General features: G+C 44.9%; 1 protein-coding gene across 2 annotated transcripts in view; it reads left to right on the top strand.

Annotated features, from left to right (window-relative positions):
- znf592 (zinc finger protein 592) overlaps nt 1–12,590 on the top strand; it is a 127,021-nt gene that overhangs the window by 81,348 nt on the left and 33,083 nt on the right. For both annotated transcript variants that reach the window (XM_033015011.1, XM_033015012.1), the window contains exon 3: nt 5,032–7,442. In XM_033015011.1, the coding sequence (XP_032870902.1) occupies nt 5,052–7,442 (2,391 nt within the window). In that variant the 5' untranslated portion in view covers nt 5,032–5,051. The remainder of the gene's footprint in view (nt 1–5,031; nt 7,443–12,590) is intronic.

Raw genomic sequence — 12,590 nt, forward strand, 5'->3', positions numbered from 1 at the left:
GGCCATGGTACGCCTCGAACAAGGATTGTTCGACGTACCCTACAAAGAGGCAGGCATAGCTTGGGCCCATGCGTGTGCCCGTAGCTACGCCTTGGATTTGGAGGAAATGGGACGAGTTAAACAAAGTTGTTAAGGGCAAGGACCAGCTCTGCTAGGCGGAGGAGAGTATCAGGAGATGGGGATTGGTTGGTTCTGCTGAGAAGTTGAGGAGCAAGTTCTCAGCTAATGACTCTTCTTCCGTGTGGAAGAGCTTGCAAGAAATCACCAGCTACAAGAGGAAACCCCCTCCCCTTCCGCTCCTTGGACAATCGTCAGCTGACCAACGACCTGAACGAGTTCTACTGCAGGTTCACGATAAACAGAAACATAACCCTGGTGCCCCCTCCCTCCATCCCCCACCCACTCCTCCACAATCACCGCTTCACACCCACTTACAGCCTGACTCCAGTCTGCAAAGACTGGGCCCTTGTCCACTACCCAACCCCTCCTGCTGCCCAACATGAGTCTGGCCACTTCTCCATCACTAACAATAGCAATTGAAGAGGTGGAAAAGCTATTCAGGAGAAAGAAAAGCCAGAAATCTCCAGGTCCGGACAATGTTTCCCCCTCCTACCCTCAAGCTGTGTCGAACAACTGACACCAGTCTACACTTCCTGCAAACCTGCACTGTCCCTGCCTGCTTCAAAGTCTCCACTATTGTCCCCATACCCAAAAAGCCAAGGATTACTGGTCTTAATGACTACAGGCCTGTCACACTGACCTCTGTAATCATGAAGACCCTTGAAAGACTTGTGCTGGCCCACCTGAAAAAGATTACAAACCCCCTGCTGGACCCCCTGCAGTTTGCATACTGGGCCAATTGATCAGTGGATGACGCAGTCAACCTAAGCCTACACTTCATCCTCCAGCACCTAGACCGCCAGGGGATCTATGCAAGGATTTTGTTTGTGGATTTTAGCTCTGCATTCAACACCATTGTGCCAGAGCTACTACACTCCAAACTCTCCCAGTTGACTGTGCCTGAACCCCTCTGTCAGTGGATCATCAACTTCCTGACAGACAGGAAGCAGCATGTGAGGCTGGGAAAGCACATCTCGGACCCGCAGACCCTCAGCATAGGAGTACCGCAAGGCTGTGTACTCTCCCCTCCCCTTTACTCTCTCTACACCAACGACTGCACCTCCACAAGCTTCTGTCAAGCTTCTTAAGTTTGCGGATGACACAACCCTGACTGGACTGATCCAGGATGGGGAGGATTCTGCCGACAGACAGGAAGTGACACAGCTGGCGTCCTGATGTCATCGCAACAACCTGGAGCTCAATGCTCTTAAGACGGTGGAATTGATTGCAGACTTTAGGAGAGCTCCCCCTCCCCTCCCCTCACTCACCATCAACAACACCACAGTCACATCTGTGGAGTCATTTAAGTTCCTTGGATTCATCATCTCCCCAGTCAAAAAGGCACAACAGAGGATGTACTTCCTGCGGCAGCTGAGAAAACACAATCTGCCACAGGCAATGATGGTCCAGTGTTATACTGCCATCATAGAATCTGTCCTCACCTTCTCCATCATGGTTTGATTTGGCACAGCCACCAAGCAGGACATCCGGAGGCTGCAGCGCATCATTCGATCAGCCGAGAAGGTTGATGGCTGCAACCTTCCCCCCCCCCCATCGCCGAACTGTACACTGCAAGGCCCAGGAAGCGAGCAGGTAAGATCATCTCTGACCCCTCTCACCCTGGCCACAAACTCTTTGAATCACTTCCCTCTGGAAGGCGACTCCGAACTGTCAAAGCCGCCGCAGCGAAACATAAAAACAGCTCTTTTTCCACGAGCAGTAGCTCTACTCAATAACCAAAATCTGTAGCCTCCTTTTGCTCTGGCATTTTATTTCATTCTTCACATGTTTAAATTCTCTTTTTTGTTTTAATTGTCTACTGTATATTGTGTTGTTAATTACGAGAAAACTCCTTGGCAAATTCCTTGTATGTATACATATTTGGCTAATAAAATGTATTCAATTCCATTCAATTCAAGAGTAGCAAAGACATGAGTGAGGGCTTCAGCAGTAGGCCAGTTGATGCAGCATTGGCATTGAACGATGATCCAGAGGTTGAAATGTGCTAGTTTAGATGCAGGCTGACCTTAGCAGTGAACTTAAGCATTCTTCATCCACTTGCATACAGTAAGCCCTTGTATTCTAAAGACACGTTTTTAAACTCTATTCCTAAAATTATTTGTAAATGATGTATGATTTATTTACAAAAAGCTTCTGCATAAGATAGCGTCGTGTATGGCACAGACATTGTGGGCTGAAGGGCCTGTTCCTGTGCTGTACTTCGGTATGTTCTACATTAAAAACGTATATAGCAGAGAACGGCATAGGTTGCAGTTATTATTTTGTTTAACACGACCAGTTTGGCTCAGGAATAGTGACAGAATTAGTGAGTTTCTCTTCAAATATTAATCTTGCATCTTTCAAAGGTTGATGCCCACTTAAGTAATTTCTCCTGAAAATTATATTTGGATGTGTCAGACTGGAGGGATGTTTTAGTTTAGTTTATTGTCATGTGAACCGAGAAACAGTGAAAAGCTTTTTGCTGTATGATATCCAGTCAGCAGAAAGACTATACATGACTATACAGAAGGCCACCCCCCTCCTCCTACTCTTCATCAATGGAGAGGTGGTTGAGAGGGTCACCTCCTTTAAGTTCCTCGGGACCACCATACATCAATCCCTATCATGGGAGCTCAACACCAGTCTCATAATCAGTAAGTGCCACCAGCGACTCTACTTCCTGCGGCAGCTCAAAAAATTCAGGGTCAGTCGACTAGCCATGACCCACTTCTATAGGTCTACCATAGAAAGCATACTCACATTCTCCATGCTTGTCTGGTATGGTCACACAACCTCGCAGGATAAGATTCGGCTGGAGAGAATAGTGCGCCGAGCTTCTAAGATCATCGGTTGCAGCAGACTTCCCTCAGTGACATCACTTTACTCAACAAGACTCACCAGAAAGGCCAAAACAATCATAGCAGACCACTTTCACCCGGCACATTACCTCTTTAATCTCCTCCCATCAGGAAGGAGATATAGAAGCATTAAAAGTAAGACATCTCGCTTCAGAGACAGCACCTACCTCCAAGCCATCAGATATTTGAATTTGCACTAATCACTTTGCACTTTCTTTTGCACTTGCACTTACGCTTAACATGACGCTGCTGGGTACTGTCCTTCCTGTATATATTGTCCTTCGTACGGTATTGTCTGTATTAATTATTGTGGTGTATGTGGTGGTTGTATTGTACTGTATTGTATCTGTCTGAGAGCGAACCAAGACACATTCCTATCAACTTGTTGACATGGCAATAAACTTCTTGAATCTTGAATGCAATCGAGCTGTCCGCAGTGTACAGATACAGAGTAAAAGGAATAACGCATGTATGTTCACACAAAAGGACTGTCTCTCAAAAGCTGCTGCCTTCCTTCATGCATATTTAATATACAAGGAACTCCCCACCCACCCAGCCAATGCTACAGCCATTTGACTAATGGAAATTCCCCTTTACAGGATTCACAAATCACTTGCCAAAAATATGAGACATTAATCAAATTTGCGACCTAGGAATTTATCTGGGGATAAAAGATAAATGGACAGATTTTTCAACTCGTGTTTCTTAACACATGGACAGATAACACACTCATATTGGGGAAATTTGCTGCATGAACGGTATTACAGATCCAGTACGGATCGCAGACCCTTCCCCGCTCCCAATAACATGAGTATCACCTGTAAAAAAAATTGGGGAAGGGGAAACTCATAATGGTGTTCTGTAAATTACATTGTCATTGTCTTTGAAAGTAGGGATATCGCTTTTGCTCCCTTCTTAACCAGAACCTTAAACTTTGCCCAAAATGCTTTTTGTTCTCTTCCTCCAAAAAGAATTTGTACATTGCCAGAGTTGCAATCAGGCATTTTGCCAATTGTTTATATTGGAGACGTTTGAGAGATTGGAATGACTGCACATATTCCCAGACTTCACATTAACAACAATTAATCTGCATTTACTGTAAATTTAAAATATTTTGATACAATTATCAAACCAACAAAAATGCACGTATATGTGTGTCATGCTGGCATCATTCCTGCATGTGGGTTTTATATAGGAAGTCTTCGCTGTAAGCAGGATTACTGCGTTTTCAGAAAAGTAAAATTTGACGGTAGAAACTTTGCATATTTAACTGGTATTTTCTTTCCTAAGGACAAAATATTTGAGGATCAATATCAAATTGATGATTCTGGCATGCATAGCGAATTGGTTTTGTATTCTTATTAAGTTAGTACATTAATCGCACGAGAGTTTATTTTCTTTAATCTGTACTTCAGTTAAAAAAAATGTACATCAGTAAGAGTATTGGGCTTCAGATCTGAGAATATTTTTTCACAACTAATTGTAGAGACATGAGAGGAATCTGGAGGGGGAAAAAAAAACTGCTGGAAGAACCCAGCAGGTTTCAAGCAATATCTGTGGAGACGAAAGGAATGGTTAACGTTTCAGATAGAGTTCTTGCACCAGCACTGAGAGACAAGAGGGAAAATGGCCGATATATAGAAGTGAGATGGAGGGATGAGACAAAGGCTGCCTGGTAAACGATAGGTGAAAGCAGATTTTGGGGAGGGTGTGGGTGGATTGAGGGGGAGGAAATGATAGGCAGATAGGGATTAGCAGCAGGGGTAATGTTGAGATAAAGGGTGGAAACATACGAATAGAAGAAAAGAATGGCCAGGTATTGGAGGAGAAGGGTGGTGACCAAGACTGAAGAAGGGTCTCGACCCAAAACGTCACCCTTTCCTTCTCTCCAGAGATGCTGCCTGTCCCACTGAGTTACTCCAGCATTTTGTGTCTATCTTTGGTGACAAAGACTGTTAGGTGATGGATGGAACGAGACAAAGGAGGGATAATGGGCAGATGGAACCAGATCTAACTATGTGATTAACATCATATCTTTTGGCTTTCCTTTAAGGTCTATCGAAGTCGCCAGTCATGGGTGACATGAAGACTCCAGATTTTGATGATCTTCTTGCTGCTTTTGACATTCCTGATCCAGATCTCGATGCCAAGGAGGCTATCCAGTCAAGCAGTGAGGAATCCGAAGCTCATCTGAAACAAGCAGGGATGGGTATAGACGAGCTGTCTATCCATCAAGCCATACCTGACGTTCCAGTGGTGAGTGTCATTGTTAAGAACACCAGTCGACAAGAATCCTTTGAATCTATTACGGAGAAGGATGGCCATCAGCTCGGACCAAATCTGCTTCAAAATGGGTTTCGAAATGCTGACATTACCTCTGATTCCAATAGCTACAACAAAATGGTCAATGACTTCATCAATGGAGATACTTCCAGAAACTACTCGAGTAAATTTGACACACCAAGGTCAGAAGCCCTACCGACATTCAGTCAGTTTAGTCCCATTTCTAGCCCGGAGCCTGAAGAAGCCATGCCAAATGCTGGAATTATGGATAATATTAAACCAGACAAAGGGCCTTACCTTGGTTCTGTCGGTTTGTATATTTCTACCAATAGTTCACTGATGAACAATTCAAGGGAACAGCCTGAACAAGATGTGACTGAGCTGAGCATGTTTGATGAATACTCCAAAAAGCGAGAGAAAGCAAATGAGATTAGAAACTGTAAAATGAATGAAGTCTCATTGGGACAAAAGGTGAATTCAACAGCGACATCTGAAGAAGAGCAAGAGAACAAGGACTTTGACAAAAGCAGTAATTTGTTTGACAACTTGGAGTCTTCATGTAACCTGCATAATAATAGTATGGAAGAGCCAAAGACTCTTGTCAGTGCTCCGGAATTGAGCATGTGCTCTTCTGTGCCCTCTCGTCAACGTCTAAAGTCAGCGCATTCAAAACTCACCTCTTGCTTAGCAGCCTTGGTAGCTCTTAATCCCAAAAAAATATCAGAGTTCCCAAAGGAGGAACATAAGGAGAATTCTAAAGAATCGTTGTTGGGTTTGAAGGAGAGTGTCCGAGGCAGTCCCAAAATGGCAAAGTCGCCAAAGAGTCCGAGAAGTCCCATGGAAGGAGTAAAGAAAATGGTGGGCAAGCAATCGGATAGCCCAAGGAGTGTATCCAGTGACTACAGCGGCAAAGGGTCTCCATATGTTGCAACGGGCTCGCCGCCGGCCATCCCGAAAGTACGGATCAAAACCATTAAAACATCTTCCGGTGAAATTACCAGGACTGTGACCAGGATAATGCCAGACTCTGAACAGAGCGAGTCGAGGAGTTCACCTGAACAGTCGGTGACTGAAATGGCTTTAAGTGAGGAATTGAGCTTAAGATCTAGCCCTCTGGCCCATGCTTCATTAGCGATGGAAAATGTAAAGAGGCCATTGTTATACAATAACATGGCTAATGCTGTCACCGCACCACCTAATACATCTGTCAGGGGGACTCCTCCCCTGATGTACGATGAAAACGTAAATGGCAACAGCAGCTTCAAAGCATTAGGTATAGCAAATATATCACCCGAGAGTGCGAGCAGTGCTATGTTGAAGGCAGCCAGCGTGGCCCAACTGCAGAAGCAGCTCGGGGCAAAGCAGCCGGCAAATCTCCCCACCATGAATCTCCTGCCGAAAGCCGTTCACTTGGCAAGCCTCAACTTGGTTCCACACAGCGTTGCTGCCACTGCCACAGTCAGGTCTACTTTGCGACAGAGTAACCACAAGATTGCAACTCAGGTGGTCACAGTGCCGCTGGTACAGCAAATCAAGAACGTGGGCCCACAGAATGATGAGTCTCCTAGTTCCGCTCAGAACGTTGTGGTTGAAGCTTTTAACAAGCTGTTAAACGGTACTAACCCTGTGCCAATCTACGCTCCAAACCTTAAGCCACCAGCACACAGTAATGTGTCCATGCCAGCTCGTGGCTATCGCTGTTTAGAATGTGGCGATGCGTTTGCTCTGGAAAAGAGTCTATCACAGCACTATGAGCGGCGAAGTGTTCACATTGAGATGATGTGCAGCCACTGTTCCAAAGTTATTGTCTTCTTCAACAAATGCAGCTTGTTGCTGCATGCGCGGGAACACAAGGGCAAAGGTGCTGTAATGCAGTGCTCGCAGTTACAAATGAAGCCTATCCCATCCGACCAAATGTTTTCAACTACCCCAGTAACCTCTTCTGTGACGTCAGTTACTCTTGCCCAAGAGGAGACCTCTGGTGGTGGCCAGGACGATGGGAACTTGACAGTAATTGGAATGGGTAGCTCAGCTTTCAGTCATCCTGCAATGCCGCTGCACTGCGACTCACTCAGATTAATACGTCATGGGTTAAAATGTCTCGAATGCGATCAACAGTTCCAGGATTGTGCGAATCTTGCAGGTCACTACCAGCAGGTTACAGAAGATGCAGAAACACTGGTGAGTACATTCAAATAACATTGGGGTTGCCGTGACTTATTCAAGATGGAACCTTTGTATTGAAATGTATCAATATTTATAGTATACAGTGCCCTCAATAATGTTTGGGACGAAGACCAACCATTTATTTATTTCCCTCTGTACTCCACACTGAGATTTATAATTTAAAAAATCACATGTGGTTAAAGTGCACATTATCAGATTTTAATAAAGGCCATTTTCATACATTTTGGTTTCACCATGTAGAAATTACAGCAGTGTTTATACATGTGCACTTTAACCACATGTGATTTTTTTTTTTTTAATTACAAATCTCAAATTGTGGAGTACAGAGGCAAATAAATAAATGATGGGTCTTCGTCCCAAACATTATGGAGGGCACTGTAACTTGCCTTGCATCAGTCATAACTAAATGTAAAATTATTTATAATCTGTCCAGCGTCAGAGGAGGAATCGACCTCTGCTTCAGTCTTGGTACAACCTTGCGACTTTTTCAACTTTTCATACCAGACAGCTGTTGATTTCTGTGAGGTTGTGCCTCGTGCCTAAAATACGAGTTTCAATATGTTCATAAGCTATAGGGGAGGAATTAGGCCATTCGACCCATCAAGTCTACTCCACCATTCACTCGTGGCAAACATTCTTGTATCTACTCTGGTGCATTACATTTTTAGACTTGGGATCATTCCAATTTATGTCAAGTAATGTAGTAGTAACCTGCAACTGGCACTAATGTAGAATTAATTGTATACAACATTGACTCGGTGGAAGGAGTCAATGGGTGATAGTGTTTTCAGTTTGGATACCTGTGAGCTGTTATATATGTTGACAATTTTGGATGAGAAAGAGATGGCATGATTAGTCATTTGCAGGTGGCACCAAAACTGGTGGTTTGGTGTTCAATAAAGAAGGTTGACTACGTTGTAACAGGATCTAGATCAACAGGAAAAGCAGGTAGACAATAGACAATAGGTGCAGGAGTAGGCCATTCGGCCCTTCGAGCCAGCACCGCCATTCAATGTGATCATGGCTGATCATCCCCAATCAGTACCCCGTTCCTGCCTTCTCCCATATCCCCTGACTCTGCTATCTTTAAGAGCCCCATCTAGCTCTCTCTTGAAAGTATCCAAAGAACCGGCCTCCACCGCCCTCTGAGGCAGAGAACTCCACAGACTAGATAGAGGTAGAGAAGGCAAATGAAATTTAACTTGCACATGTACAAAGTGATGCATATTGGGGAGTTCAACCATGCAGGACATGCACTGTAAATGATATGGCCCTGGGGAATATTGTGGAACAGGGAGACCTACGGGTACAGATATACGGTTCCCTGAAAGTGGCTTCACGAGTAGACAAGGTGGTGATGAGGTCCAATTTGAGGTCCACACTTGCATTCATCAGACAGCGCATTAAGTGCAAGTGTTGGTCATTTATGTTATAGCTGTACTCGATGTTGATGAGACAGCACCTGCAATATTGTGCGTAGCTCTGGTCACCACACAAGAGGAAGGATGTGATTAAGCTGGAAAGGTTGCAGGAAAGACTCACAAGGATGTTAGCAGGTTCAGAGGCCTTGCATTGTAAGGAGAGATCTGATAGGCAAGGCTGTCTTCCTTGGAGCGAAGGAGGCTGAGGGGTGATTTACAGAGGTTTATAAATTCATGTGGGACATAGATAAGGTGGATGGACACGGTCTATTTTCCAGGATGGGGAAATCTAAAACCAAAGGGCATAGCTTTAAGGTGAGAGGGGAAAGATTTAAAGGGCAGGTTTTTCCACACTGAACATAATAGATACATGGAACAAGCTGCCAGAGGAAGTGGTGGAGGTGGGTGCAATTACAACACTTAAAAGGCATTGCGGAGGTTCATGTCCAGGAAAGGCACCAAACGCAGGCAAACGTGACCAGCTCAGTCAGACATACTTGTGGTCATTGATGGGTTTGGCCGAAGAGCCTGTTTCCATGCACCATAACTCTGGCACTAATTGCTTTATAGCAGATTAAATCCTTATGATCTACAGATGGAGATTTTTATACCATCATTATACGCTAGATTTCAACCAATATTCCAAAATGTCACTATTCTCCAGTTACTCCAGCTTTTTGTGTGTATCTTCCACAGGTTAAATGCCGATATCTAAATCTAATTAATCCACATCATTTCAGAGGAATATGTGGTGTCTTCTGCCACTTCTGGTATGATAGGACTCGTGTTTTCAAAATGTTCCTCAAATATTTTACCTCTCCTCATGACCTTTCTCAGCCACACATTATCTCTGGGCTAAAGTGTTGACTCGAATAAGTATTTGATCCATGTGATTACAAGGAACTGCAGACCCTGGTTTATACCAAAGATGGACACAAAATGCTGGAGTAACTCAGTGGGTCAGGCAGCATCCCTGGGGAACATGGATAGGCGACATTTTGGGTCGGAGCCCCTCGTCAAACGCCTGTCCATTTTCTCCAGGGATGGTGCCTGACTCACTGAGTTACTGCGACATTTTATGTCTATCTTAAGCATTTCTTCCAGTAAGCTTTCCTGGAATCAGTTGTGCACAATCAAATACATTAGTCAGATCTAAAACATCTCCCTTGGCTTTGGGCTTTCTTGCTTACTAACCCTACCAAGCTGGTTCTCCGTATAACCCCGGCGTTATCTCCTGCCAAACAGTCCCATTACTTTCTTCCTTGTCAGTGACTGTAATTCAAAAGTACGGACGGTGGTGAACGGTCAAAAGAGCTGTTGGCAGTAACTCCGCTGGCAAATGCCACTCCTGCAGCTTCTGGACTTTTGCACTGTTTTCAGACTAAGGGGTTGCCCAATTGTAACAGACGTGAGGGAATTCTTTCTGAAGGTTGTGACTCCTTTTGAAATATATTCTCCTCGGTGATAGACTCACTAAATATATTCAAGGTCAAGATGAGTAGGTGTTTAGTATTTCGGCATGTTGAAGGATGAATGTAATAGACAGGAAAATGGAACTGAGGTCACCATCAAGCAACCATAATGTTTATTGAATGCTAGAACACATTTGCAGGGGTCTCCAGTATATTCTTGTGCCAATTTTTCACGTTAGATGATGTGCAGCTCTTCTTGGGAGCAAAGGATCGATGCAAAGGTATAGAAACATCGGTGCAGGAGTAGGCCATTCAGCCCTTCAAGCCAGCACCGCCATTCAATACGATCATGGCTGATCATCTAAAATCAGTACCCAATTCCTGCTTTCCCCCATATCCCTTGATTCATTTAGTCCTAGAGCTAAATATAACTCTCTCTTGAAAACATCCAGTGAAATGGCCTCCACTGCCTTCTGTGGCAGAGAATTCCACAGATTCACAACTCTCTTGGTGAAAAAATGTTTCCTCATCTCAGCCCTAAATAGCCTATCCCTTATTCTTAAACTGTGACCCCTGGTTCTGGACTCCCCCAACATTGGTTACTTTCAGTAACCGATGTACAATATCTCGTTGCACCTCCCCTTTTCCTAATCTGACACCATTCAGCTAATAATGGGATGCAGACCATCAGGCCCTGGGGATTTATCTGCCTTCAGTCCCAACAGTTTACCAAACACTATTTCCTGACTAATGTCGATTGCTCTGAGATGCTGGCTGCCTTTTCGAGGCGGCGACTTTTGCAGAGCCCATCGATGGTGGGGACGTCAGTACCAGTGATGGACTGGGCAGTTTTTACCACTTTTTACAACCTTCTTTGTTCCTGGCTGTTCGAGTTGCCAAACCAGGCAATTGGAGTTGCAGCCAGTCAATATGCTGTAGAAGTTCAAGAGAGTATTTGTGGACACTCCGAATCTCCTCGATCTTCTAAGGAAGTAGAAGAGTTGTTGGGCTTTCATTATGATCGCATCAATGTGCCGGGACCAGGACAGATCTTCTGAGATAAGCATGCCCAGGAGTTTAAAGCTTTTGTCATTCTCCACCACCGTCCCGTCAATGAAGACTGGTTTGTGGTTCCTTGTCCTTCCTCTTCCAAAGTCCACAATCAGTTCCTTGGTCTCACGGACATTGAGAGAAAGGATGTTGTTCTGGCATCATTTGGTTAGTCGATCGGTCTCCCTCCTGTATCTGATCATTGTCATCTGTAATTTGTCTAACAACGGTTGGTTATTATGTCAATTGCCAGCAAAATATTTTCATAAATTCCGACCTGCCATCATTCTCACTGTAGCTCTAAATCACAATGAGTACAGGTCCACCACCGATTATGACAATAGACAATAGGTGCAGGAGTAGGCCATTTGGCCCTTCGAGCTAGCACTGCCATTCAATGTGATCATGGCTGATCATCCCCAATCAGTACCCCGTTCCTGCCTTCTCCCCATATTCCCTCTCAGCTATTTTTAAGAGCCCTATCTAGCTCTCTCTTGAAAGAATCCAGAGAACCTGCCTCCACCGCCCTCTGAGGCAGAGAATTCCACAGACTCAACACTCTCTATGAGAAAACGTATTTCCTCGTCCCCGTTCCACCCTTCGTTCCAGAGCCTTACCATATTATCCGTTTTGCCGAACCAACAGAGGTCAGGGCTTTGTGAGTGCCGAGACATCCACCTGTAAAGTCAGCCACGAAAGTCGGCAATGGGAACAGATCTGCCGGCTCCAGGGCTGGTCAGAGTACCAGAGCCTCGGCCACAGGTGGCAAATTTGAACCACTAATCAGCTTCTGACATATCCCTCAAATCCCCAAGTATATCAGTGTCTAGAATATCCCTCAAATCCCTAAATATATCCCTCCGATCCCCAAGTAGTTCTTCCCCATCAAGGCACATAATTAGTTCAGAATATTCAAAAGCAATTTTCAGGCAAAGAAGATCTGATAAATGTGGTTTACGAATTATGGACAAACCAGTACAGACGGAGACTGGTGGGATGAATGGGAATGGATTTGCTGGTTGCTGCGGGGTTTCAGGCATCTTCTGTCAGATGGCAGCAAGGCATGCGCTGCTTTCACTCCCCTCTCTCCACCCCCTCCCCCGAGCCGCCACTATGGGGCTGGGCCGAGCCAGGCAGAGATGGGAAGCACTGGGCAGGCAGACGTGCTCACCCACTGTCTCAGTGGGACTGCTCTTCCCGTGCTGCTCACTCTCCTGTCACAGCTGGTTGTGATCCTCTCCCACACACTGTTTATTCAT

This window comes from Amblyraja radiata, chromosome X, assembly GCF_010909765.2.
Source record: "Amblyraja radiata isolate CabotCenter1 chromosome X, sAmbRad1.1.pri, whole genome shotgun sequence".
Taxonomy (NCBI): domain Eukaryota; kingdom Metazoa; phylum Chordata; class Chondrichthyes; order Rajiformes; family Rajidae; genus Amblyraja; species Amblyraja radiata.